Source organism: Notolepis coatsorum (assembly GCF_963971535.1).
Source record: "Notolepis coatsorum genome assembly, chromosome: 6".
NCBI classification, from domain to species: Eukaryota; Metazoa; Chordata; class Actinopteri; order Aulopiformes; family Paralepididae; genus Notolepis; species Notolepis coatsorum.
Genome location: NC_140170.1, coordinates 77768408 through 77780856, shown reverse-complemented (window position 1 = coordinate 77780856; position 12449 = coordinate 77768408). Strand labels below are relative to the sequence as shown.

The 12449-nt window shown below is 43.6% G+C and overlaps 1 protein-coding gene across 1 annotated transcript in view; it reads left to right on the top strand.

Moving 5' to 3' along the window:
- The window catches only part of LOC311229567 (plexin-A1-like), a gene marked incomplete at its 5' end in the record, with an annotated part of 76969 nt that overhangs the window by 33723 nt on the left and 30797 nt on the right, over positions 1–12449 (top strand). Inside the window, 2 exon segments of the mRNA XM_084315643.1 lie at positions 3167–3309; positions 8293–8549. Coding sequence (XP_084171769.1) covers positions 3167–3309; positions 8293–8549 — 400 coding nt within the window.

The window sequence follows — 12449 nt, the reverse complement described above, 5'->3', positions numbered from 1 at the left end:
TGCTCCTCTCTCCATCCTCCTCTCTCTCTCTCTCTCTCTCTCCCTCTCCTCTCCTCTTCTCTCTCTCTCTCTCTCTCTCTCTCTCTCTCTCTCTCTCTCTCTCTCTCTCTCTCTCTCTCTCTCTCTCCCCCTCTCTCTCTCTCTCCCCCCCTCTCTCTCTCTCTCTCTCTCTGCTCTTGTCACTCGTTCCAGTTGCAGAGTGAGAATCCTCTGAATGGGAGTGTGTCAGTCCTACCCGCCGCTCCTCTATAATCCATTTTCCCTTGACTCGTCTTTTCATCTGTTTGGTGATTCACTGATTATTTTCATTCCACTTTTTAACAACCTGCTATATTTCAAAATTAGCCAGCGGTGAGAGGGGAAAAAATCAATAGGAAATCTGAATAATACTATTCACCCATAACTATTCTTCTCGAAGCATTAGAAGTACTTTGTATACAAATATGCGTTAGCCTTCATCAATTTTGTACTCGACCGCCCTGCCTCCTTTTGGAGTCGCAGAGGATCTGCGTCGATAGTATTCCATCGCAGACGTCCTGGTAGGCGAACGACAGATGCTCGTAATCAAATAGCAGGTGACAATTATTAAATGACGACCGTTGCCAACGAGCTGTGGCTCTGCGTCATATCGGTGGGCAAAGACGCACGCCGTGAGAATGATATGAATAGTAAGAGTGTTGTAGGGCTGCTCCTCCCTTATTGTCAATTAGTGTTTGTTGTTTGTTTGTTTGTTATTTTGTATTTTTTTCCATTCAGAATTAGTTATTTATAAATACTTTTCTGGCACCACAAAAACTTTAAGGTCTTTATTTATTTATTTATTTATTTATTTATTTATTTATTTATTATTTATTTATTTATTTATTTATTTATTTATTATTTATTTATTATTTATTTATTTATTTATTTAAAGAGGTGGTGCTACGTGATTCATTTAATTTGGAGGAGGACTCTAATGTGTTGTTTATGACTTATCAGTATCAGTGGATTGAGAATACCTTTAACCCTTAGAAGTCTAACCTAAATAGCTCCTCCTCCTGAGAATTTCCCCTTTTTTTTGTTACATAATATAAAATTACAGATTCATACCTTCAAAATAAGCCATCAATTGTCAAATTTGAGACGATAGTTTCAATCAATGTCCTATCAAACATTCTGGTAAAATCCTAACACCTTTTCAGTATAGGACTTTGAACTAGATCCAAGTTCATTCAGCTATCTGATGAGAGAACTACACTCCCAGAATTCAATGTGATCATTGTCACTAGAACCATTTCACACCTGGAGCAAAGGCCCAGTCATTCCTTTGTTATTCCAGTGAATGGACCCAGCAGGAGGCCTAGCCTAGCGACAAGCGGCCACTACATAGTTGGGTATTGAAAAATGCTCATATCCAAAAGTAGTAGATAGATATAGGTCATACATGTAGGTATGCACTTGTCCTAATATACTAACCTACACTGTAGCACTCAACACTTTGATGAACATTGTTACTCAGCTGATAGAGGTGTGCCCTTCCTCAATAAAGCCAGAGAGAGAGAGAGAGAGAGAGATAGAGAGAGATGGTATTACAGTACTGTACCATATCACATACCATATCACCTTTTGCAGCATACCATGATTACTTATATTGAGATGTTTCAGTACAGTGGATGGTACAGTATATACAGTAAAGTACAGTATATATAGTACTGTAAGAAAAAGAAGCAAACCAATAACAATTTGTGGTTGTATTTCTCTAGAATGAGAGAGAGAGAGAGAGAGAGAGAAAGAAAGAAAGAAAGAAAGAAAGAAAGAAAGAAAGAAAGAAAGAAAGAAAGAAAGAAAGAAAGAAAGAAAAGAAAGAAAGAAAGAAAGAAAGAAAGAAAGAAAGAATTATTATTGCAGCGATTTTCACTGTTGACTTTTATTTTACTGGCCATCTTTGAACATGCCATATTTTTCTACTAACTGCCTGCTGGCAAAACTATGCTACTCGCTACAGTACCTGCAGATTAGACTACCTGTATATGCGCTGTCAACTCTCGCTCTGACTCCAACCCGTTGAAAGAGACAACACGCATTTCGTGAAGACCCGCCCTACTCTGCCTCTGATTCGCAGACTGTGGGTGGGGGGGCGGATTCTGACGGGACTCTGAATATGATTGGACCAAAGCAGTAGACAGACAGGCAGTTGGAGCAGTGCAGGCGGACAGACAGGAGCTTGCAGAGTTGATAGCGGAGAATTTCGAGGATACCTGCTATACGCACTGATGACAGGATATATTTCCTTCCACTTGGTATCACTCTCGAATCACGTTTCAACCACTAACGTTGCTGCCATGAGCCTTCGCTATGGTAGCCTACAAGTGATAAAATAAATAAAACGCCCAACTCGCTGTACAAGAAATTCCTTCTGTGTGTGTGTGTGTGTGCTCTACTGGGCGCACCTTTCTACTCTAGAAAACTGCGAGATAACTCATCATAACTCGTACACACAAGCACTCTGTCTCTACTCATACAGTAGTTGATGTTTTAGCGCGACGTGGGTATATACACGGGCGAGGATGAAAAGCATGTTAGACTACTTTTTATTCATAAGTTAACGTTCCGTCGGGTCCGCGTGTATTCTCGAGAATGATAATAATAATAATGCAGGACCTCTTCAGATTATATTATCAACGACAGACAGTGGGAAACACAACCCCCCCCCCCTCTCGCGCTGAAGAATATGCATATTAGATCACTCAGTGATTAACACCTATGCGCTGTGTGTGTGTGCGCGCGTGCATGTACGTGACGCGTTGTAGTTTCGGGGGAATACAGGGATATTTAGAACTATACAATTGAGCAAGAATTAAACATATTTACAAGTTGTATTATGTTTAGCAAGTAAGGATACATATAGATTACACTATTATGCACTCGAAATTGTCTTTGTGCTATTTTTACAGATTTTTGAAAAACGGGACTTCCTGAGCATTTGTGAGAGATTCTAATTCTTTTGTTCTCCGCCCACGGGAGCAATAGGCCCCGTTGACTTCTAAGGGTTAAGTCTAGGACAGCCCTAGGACAGCCCTACCATATAGATACTATGCACCACCAACCTCTCTCCTTCCTCTTCCCTTCCTGCGTAAATAAATAGATATTATAGATATGGATTTTACATCTCATTATTCCCCCCCAGCCTTCGCAGAGCTGCAGACGGACATCCACGAGTTGACCCAGGAGCTGGACGGAGCTGGGATCCCCTTCTTGGACTATCGCACCTACGCCATGCGGGTTCTGTTCCCTGGCATCGAGGACCACCCCGTTCTCAAGGAGATGGAGGTACGGGTCAGTAGCGAAACACACACACAGACACACACACACAAACACAAACACACGCTATTACACATATTATTACCACACTGCACGAATGAGAGTTGTGGGTTTTTGGGAGTAGAAAACGTTTGTCTGTTTGGACGCCATGTGATGCAGCCAGTTCCTGTGTTAAGCTAGAGCGTCGTCGCCAAACACGCTTTAAGACACATCTTCAATGGAAAATGTTCTTCCTGAAACTGCTCCTCCCAGCTGCCAGACGGTAACCGGCGTCACCAATTGATCACGTTTGCAAAACAAACCGCTTTGACAAACCGTCGTTTCAGTCGCCGAGATTGAAGCTGGTATCGTTCACGTCTGTAAACCAGGAGCGAAACGGGTTATTTTGATAGAGAACTCACGGGAGGAACGAGGTGCACTGCCCTGTTCTGTTTTGTAGTGTGTGCCAGAAAAAGGGAGAAGAAGGGAGAGTGAGCTAGCTTAGCCCTGCACTATGCGAACACTTGGAATAGACGTGATAGAGTACCTCTGCAAGATGTGGCATGTCCAAGGCCACTGGAAGAACCAACTTCACACATTGAATAAAACGCAATATATCTCTCTCTCGCACTTTCTCTCTCTCACACTCTCTCTCTCACACTCTCTCTATCTCTCTCTCTTTCTATACTCTATTAATTTCTCAAGGGAAACTATTGGTCAGATGTGCTCTTGGGTTATATGGACATTATAATCATCTTCCCTCCCACACACACACACACACTCTTAATTTACTTATAATATCTGCACACGTACACTGTATTTTTCCCCATACATATGCAAGCTCTCTCTCATACACACACACACACACACACACACACACACACACACACACACACACACACACACTCACACACAATCATAATTTATTCATCTGCACACATACACTGGAGTTTTTCCCATAGATTGCATATGTATGCAAGCTCTCTCTCTCTCTCTCTCTCTTTAACACACACACACATAAATTCCGATATTTCACCCCCGACACGAGTGTAGCATGTGATCAGTTGCGGTGCGGGTTATGCGGACATAACGCCGCAAGCCATATCTACCAGCGCTATCAGCTGTATTCCAGTGGACCAGCCCGGGCGCGACATTGAATTCATTTGTATGGCTCGTGCAATCACAGGCCATAGCGGCACGGCCAGCAGCCAGATCAATTTCTTATTACGCCATGAAACTCGCTTTCCGCGCTTCAAACCACTTCTCTCTCTCTCTCTCTCTCTCTCTCTCTCTCTCTCTCTCTCTCTCTCTCTCTCGACACACACACTCACTCTCGCAAACACTCACTCACAGTCTCTTGGTTCAAAAAGAGAGATGGAGAGAAGTAGGGGGGGCGGCTTTGAGAGATGAAGGCAGAGAGAGAGAGAGAGAGAGAGAGAGAGAGAGAGAGAGAGAGAGAGAGAGAGAGAGAGAGAGAGAGGAGAGAGAGAGAGAGAGAGAGAGAGAGAGAGAGAACTGGGAAAAGAGGGGGAAGATTGAGAGAGGAGGGATGATTAGGCGGCAGGGGAGAGAGTTGGAAGGAGGGGGGGGTTGGGAGCCCTGCTTTTCTGAATACATGTGAAGGCAGTGGAATAGAGTTGGACGGTCTTGTCTGGATGTTGGTAAATGGAATAATGTGTGTGTATAGCAACATTTTGAGCATGTGTGTGTTTGAGAGTGTGTGGGCTAGATCCACAAAGAATGGATTGCACGGAGCACGTTGCACCCTTACTTAAAATTCATTATGAATTGAAAATGGGGGACCTTGATGTAAACAAGACGAAAGTCTTTCTCTGGTCTGCATCCCCTTAACACATTAACTGCCACGGAGTTTGCCCGTCTCATACCACTCTCTGCCACCACTCTAAGCCTATGGAGATGTTCACCTTCTTTGCAGGGCTATAACTTTTTAAATTGTATTGCTAAATTCACATTACTATGGCCCATTCAACATCGATTATCTATCGTTCAGGATGTAGGAACGTTATACTTTTTCATTCATAGATTCATACGAAAATACCGTCTAGAATATAAATATGTTTTTATCGTTTTCTGCAGTAATTCCTAGAACGTGAGTTATAGGCATAAACGCATATATAGATTATCAACTGCCGTTTGTTGCCGATACACGCTATATTAAAAATTTCAACTGTACATGATCCTAAACGTTATGACTCATCATGCGCGGATGAACGGGGGGGGGGTCGTTTATAATTCTGTGATCGTCAGTAAATGCTTTATGTAGTATGGGTGATATATTGATCAGAGCAGTTTGCATTAATAATAATAAACAAACACGCTGAAAGTAACGTTACTGTCCTCTTACCGTTCGCCGATGAGACTGGAGGAAAAAGATCCCACTTATTTGACGGCGATCTACTAGATCCATTTCCGGTTTGTATAATAATAATAAACGCCCAAATCATATCGATTATTGAGTTATGGCAGCGATCCATATACACGGATGTGTGTCTAGAGTCCCGCAACAATATGTGAGTGCCGGACGCATTTCCCAGATGCACGGAGATCACCAGAGATCCATTTCCTGTTGTAACTCACCCGATCATCCACCAGGCGGCAGTATTGAAGCGTTGCAGAGTTGTGCAGGCTCCCACTGTATCAGCCGAGGCTGGGTGAGGGAATTATGAATACCATGGCAAAAAAATGAAATATGATATCAATAACGTCGTACGCCATGGTTTGGCAGAATTAGCATGACCTTGAAACACGTTGTACGACGTTATTGGCGCCCAATGTGTTAACAATTGTGTGTATTGAGCCGTACTGTATTGTACCCATTCTGCAATCTGTTAATAAAGTTTTCATTCAATGAATCAATCTGCACGGTGATTGATTGAATGAAAACTTTATTAACAGATTGCAGAATGGGTACAATACAGTATGGCTCAATACACACAATTGTTAACCCTTTTCCCGCCAATAACGTTGTACGACGGGTTTCAAGTTCATGCGAATTCTGCCAATAACGGCGTACGACGTGATTCTGATCATAATTTCATATTTTCGCCATGGTATTCATATTCCACTCACGGAGCCTTGTCAGATGCTGATGGACTCAGCACAACTCTGCAACGCTTCAATACTGCCACCTGGTGGCTGATCGGCGAGTTGCCAAACCGGAAATGCCCGTTGCAGCTCGGTCCGTCCCCTAATTCCGTCCGGCCACTCGTTTTAGCGTCCCGGGACTCAATACACACACCGTGGATATGGATCTTTGCCATAACTCAATAATCGATATGATTTGGGCGTGTATTAGTAATATACAAACCGGAAATGGATCGCCTAGATCCCCACCACATAACTGGGATCTGTTTGCTCCACTCATCGCCCAACGGTACGTGGAGACTGACGTGAGTTTCAGCGTTTTTGTTTATAATTTTCGATACAAACTGCTCTGATCAATATATCACCCATACTACATGAAGCATCTAACGACTATCACGGAATTATAAACGACCCCCCCCCCCCTCCGTTCACCCGCGCATGATCAGTCATAACCCTTAGGACCATGTACAGTTGAAATTTTTTATATAGCGTCGATCGGTATCAAACTGCATTTGATGATTTAATATATGCATTTGTGCCTATATCACGTTCTGGGAAATACTGCAGAAAACGATAAAAACATATTTATACTCTAGACGGTATTTTCGTATGAATGTGTGAATGACAAAGTAAAACGTTCCTACATCCTAAACGATAGATAATCGATGTTGAATGGGCCATAGTAATGTCAATTTAGCAATACAATTTAAAAAGTTATAGCCCTGAAAAGAAGGTGAACATCTCCATAGACTTACAGTACTGGCAGAGAATGGTATAAGATGATCAAAGTGGTGGCAGGGAATGGGTTAAGCAGATGCAGACCAGAGAAAGACTTTCGTCTTGTTTACATCAGGGTCCCCCATTTTCAATTCATAATGAATTTTAAGTAAGGGTGCAACTTGCTCCGTGCAATCCATTCTTTGTGGATCTAGCCCTGAGTGTTTGAGAGTGTGTGTGTTTGAGAGAGTGTGTGTGTGTGTGTTTGAGAGTGTGTGTGTGTTTGAGAGTGTGCACATTTCATTTCAATGCATTATTCATCAAGAACTCCATTCTTGCGCACACAGGCACGCACACACACACAGGCACACACACACACACTCACAGTTCACTTTAGCAGCTACATCTGCATCTGAAAAAGAAAAGTTCTATGATGAAAGTGAGCTGGGTTTTCTCTTTCACAGTGGTCGAAGGTCGCGTTCCTTTTAGTATTCAGTTAATTTGGTGTCTCTGTAAATCTGTACAAAATGTAAAAGCTCACGCAGCATTGCAAACATTGAAAGAGATCTTTATTCTGGACAGTCTGCCAAAGTTTGGAGAGACATCAGTAGCTATAGACCTTGGAGGGAGAGATACATGTGTCATTCCATTCATGTTCCATTCCATGTTCCATTCCATGTTCCATTCCATGTTCCATTCCATGTTCCATTCATGTTCCATTCATGTTCCATTCCCAAAGACGAGGTGCTTGGATCTGGAACTGCAAGTCTGTTTCAAGTGTGTCTCTCTTGACTCACTTTGGTCTGTTTCATCCACTGCAACTCACAAGCACCCTCTCTCTCTCCCCCTCTCCCCCTATCTCTCTCCCCCTCTCTCTCTCTCCCTCTCTCTCATCTCTCCCTATATCCCTCTATTCATCCTTCTCTCCTTGCACTCTCCTCTACATCCCTACATCCATCTGTCATGCCTTTCTCTACCTCCCTATATCCCTATATCCATCCCTCTCTCTCCCCAACCCCCTACGCTGCTCTATCCTTCTATCATCCCTCTCTCTCCCCTCTCTATTCTACCTTCCTACATCCCTCTATCCACCCCTCTCTCTCCTCTACCTTGCTACATCCCTCTATCATCTCCCTCTACCTCCCTACATCCCTGTATCCATCCCTCGCTCCCTCCTTCCCACCTCTCCAGGTCCAGTCCAACGTGGAGAAGGCCCTGACGCTGTTCGGTCAGCTGTTGACCAAGAAGCACTTCCTGTTGACCTTCATCCGCACCCTGGAGGCCCAGCGCTCCTTCTCCATGCGCGACCGTGGCAACGTTGCGTCCCTCATCATGACCGCCCTGCAGGGGGAGATGGAGTACGCCACAGGGGTCCTCAAGCAGCTCCTCTCGGACCTGATCGACAAGAACCTGGAGAGCAAGAACCACCCCAAACTGCTGCTGAGAAGGTAAGGGGGGAGAAGTGGAAATATTCAATATGAAAGTGCATGTAATTTTTCACGATGTAAATTACATTTGGAGACACCTGTCATTGCTGGAGACAGCCACCATCTCTGTTGTGATTGAATTGATACAATGTAGCATTACCGCTGGGCTGGTTAGCTAACCTTGATACAATGTAGCATTACCGCTGGGCTGGTTAGCTAACCTTGATACAATGTAGCATTACCGCTGGGCTGGTTAGCTAACATTGATACAATGTAGCATTACCGCTGGGCTGGTTAGCTAACCTTGATACAATGTAGCATTACCACTGGGCTGGTTAGCTAACCTTGATACAATGTAGCATTACCGCTGGGTTGGTTAGCTAACCTTGATACAATGTAGCATTACCGCTAGGGATGCACCGAATGGGAAATTCTTGGCCGAAACCGATACCAAAAATAGGAAACAGTTGGCCGAAAACCGAATGCCGAAAGGCCGAAAATGATTCATAGAATAGAATTTTTTTTACCAATGTTGTTCAGCTACCTGATTATGGAAAAATATATGATTATGGCAAAACTTAACTTAAATAATAAATAATCACTATTATGGGTCCATAAAACATTTATTCAGCACTTCTGAATGCATACAGTACATTAATTCCAAGTCAAGTGGCGGACATCTGTGCTCTACTGAGCGCACCTTTCTAGTCCGCAGATGAATGTGCTCTCTTGACTTTGGCACAGTAGACGCGCAACGTGTATTCTCGAGAATGATAATAATAATAATGCTCTTCAGATTATATTATCAACGACAGACAGCGTCAATGTGAGAAACACAATCCCCCCCTCTTAAGTTAACCGCGACGGGCATAGTAAATAAGGATATAAAGCATGTTAAAGATGCATTTATTGGACGCGTTTACATAGAAACAGCGCAACACATAGAAACAGCGCGCATGTAATGACTGAAGCCACGTTTTGATGACATCATCACAACAGCACGCGTTAGGTTACAGGTTGTTTCTGTTTCGGTGATATATTTTCGGTGAAAAAACTCTTTCGGTCGAAAGCCGAAAGGCCATTTTTGGTCATTTTCGACCGAAAACTTTCGGTGGCCGAAATTTCGGTGCATCCCTAATTACCGCTGGGTTGGTTAGCTAACCTTGATACAATGTAGCATTACCACTGGGCTGGTTAGCTAACCTTGATACAATGTAGCATTACCGCTGTGTTGGTTAGCTAACCTTGATACAATGTAGCATTACAACTGGGCTGCTAAGCTTACTGTTGGCTAGCCATGATATGATGTAGCGTTACAACTGGGCTGGTTTTGCTCTTGTGTGATTGCGTTGATATGATGTATCAATCAAATGGTCTGGTTTGCTAATGTTAGCTAGCTCAATGGACATTACAGCTACTTTAAGCTATGGTTGCCACAGTGTGGAGACAGTTGTATCTTTTAGCATCAAAAAGCATTGAAACGCTGGCTTTGCTGGAGGCATTGTGACAGCTGACTACAATATAGGCCTGTCCACCAGACGATCAAAACAGAACGTTGGGAAAGATCAGACGTTTGTTGCTGAGCAATAAAACGATGATGGCTGTCTCCAGCAATGACCGGTGTCTCCAAAAGTTGTTTACATCTCATGAAATGACGTACTCTATGAACTTTACTTGCATAGGATACTGTTTTTTTCCACTTACAATACATCTGAATTTTATTTTGTCCCAGCCTTCTCACCGACTCCATGGTTTTATTTAAATACATGTTTGGTTGTAATTCTTTGTTTTGATTATTGACCTGCAATTTCATTGAGCCTGTTACACAAAACAAGGATATAGTGTCTTCCAATGACATCACCAGAGGACAAATTATATTTCAATACAAACTTTCAAACCAAATAAATGTATTCAAGACCTTTTTGTGGTTTGGGGGATATGTTTGATATTATGCGCATAATAAATCAGCACTGTCTTTTGGTGCTTGTTTAATTGAAAGTATTACAGTGGAAACACACAGCCGGCGGAATGCGCCCCGATGCGCCGCAAAGCGCCGGGAACAGCAGCCCGTTTCCTTCCGGCGCCCTTGTTAACAGATTGGATTGTTCATACCAGCCACACTGCGGCCGGCTCGTGGAAACTGACACATACCACATTAAAAACCATCAAAACTGGATAAACAAACACGATATTATATAATCTGTCAATTGTAATAATAATAATGCAGGACTTTTTTAGAAGTATGAAGTAGGTTCGGGTAGGATGTTCTTTGTCAATTAAATCTCTTATATTTTATGGTTCAGCACCAATTGTATTTATTTTATTGTATGAAGTTATTTATTTATATTATATTTATGTTGTTGTTATTATATGATATAATATTATTATTATTATTTGCGGTGAGGAGAGGTGGAGGGAAAGCAGGGAGAGGGGTGGGGTTATAGGAGAGTGAGTGGAGAGAGAGAAAAGGGAGGAAGGGAGACAGCACAAGGTGATAAGAGAGAGATAGAACAGAGAGACTCTCTCTCTCTCTGTCTCTCTCTCTCTCTCTCTCTCTCTCTCTCTCTCTCTCTCTCTCTCTCTCTCTCTCTCTCTCTCTCTCTCTCTCTCTCGCTATGGACTGCCCTGGCAGTCCAACACAGGTACAAACAGAGACAGAATGGTTTAAAGTCATGGATTTAAAATGTCCAAGAGTTACCAAGCCCACGATAAAGATCAGAGCGGACTGGCGCGCGGGTGAAACGCTGCTGGTGTGAACAACCAGGCTACCGCTCACACGGGAATTTAGGTTTTGCAGCACTTCGGGCGCTTCAGCCCTGGTCTGTTGCTGCCGTTAAAGCGTTTGACCTTCAAAATGTGTTTGTGTCTTTGTACACAAAATACCAAGGTCGCCACTCACCCAGGCGTGTGCTCAGAATGGGCCTGGTGGGAACTCTCGCTAACATGCCCTATGAGCATGTGTGTGTGTGTGTGTGTAAAAGGTCATGGCAGGGTATCCTTCATATAAGAGGAACCATTCTTAAACAAGGGCACCCAATCAGTCATTTCAAGATTGATGCTTGATTTCCTACACTTCAATTTCCTATATTGGTGTTGTGGTAATACACACACACGCATGCACGCACGCACGCACGCACGCACGCACACACACACACACACACACACACACACACACACACACACACACACACACACACACACACACACACACACACACGCACACACACACACACCTTATAACAATCCCTCTGTCTATCCATGCAGCCTTACCATATTAGTGAAGTGTTTAAATACAAAACAGTGATTGTTCCCTCTTCCAAAAACAAGAGGGTTTGGAAGGAGTTATGGAGGGAAGATGAATGAACTGTGGACACAGACCATGCCTTATAAGGGCGTTCACTGGTTCCATCGTCTAGTACAGCTGAACCTATGGGATGGCTGGCTAGAGACGGTAGCTTTCAGAAGGCTACATGACGTGAGCACACCTCTCCACTCCAACTCTCTCCTCTCTCTCTCTCTTTCTCCCTCTCCTGCTCTCTCTCTCTCTCTCAGTCCTGTCTCTGTCAGAGAGGATTACACCCCTGAGCGCACACACTCTCCCACTGGAGCTGCATAGACCACACACACACACACACACACACACACACACACACACACACACACACACACACACACACACACACACACACACACACACACACACAGACACACACACACACACACACACACTCCGAGGGCGGGAGAGGTGGGATAGGTAGAGAGGATAAAGTACAAGAGACTGTGGGGGGTTGAGGAGAGCGAGAGAGAGATGTTACAAGTCGGAGGGGGGGGGGGGGGGGGGGAGGAGGAGGAGAGAGAGAGGGAACGATGTACTTATAAATGTAGTAAAGAAGGTATGAGCAGATGGGAAGGGGAGAGGCG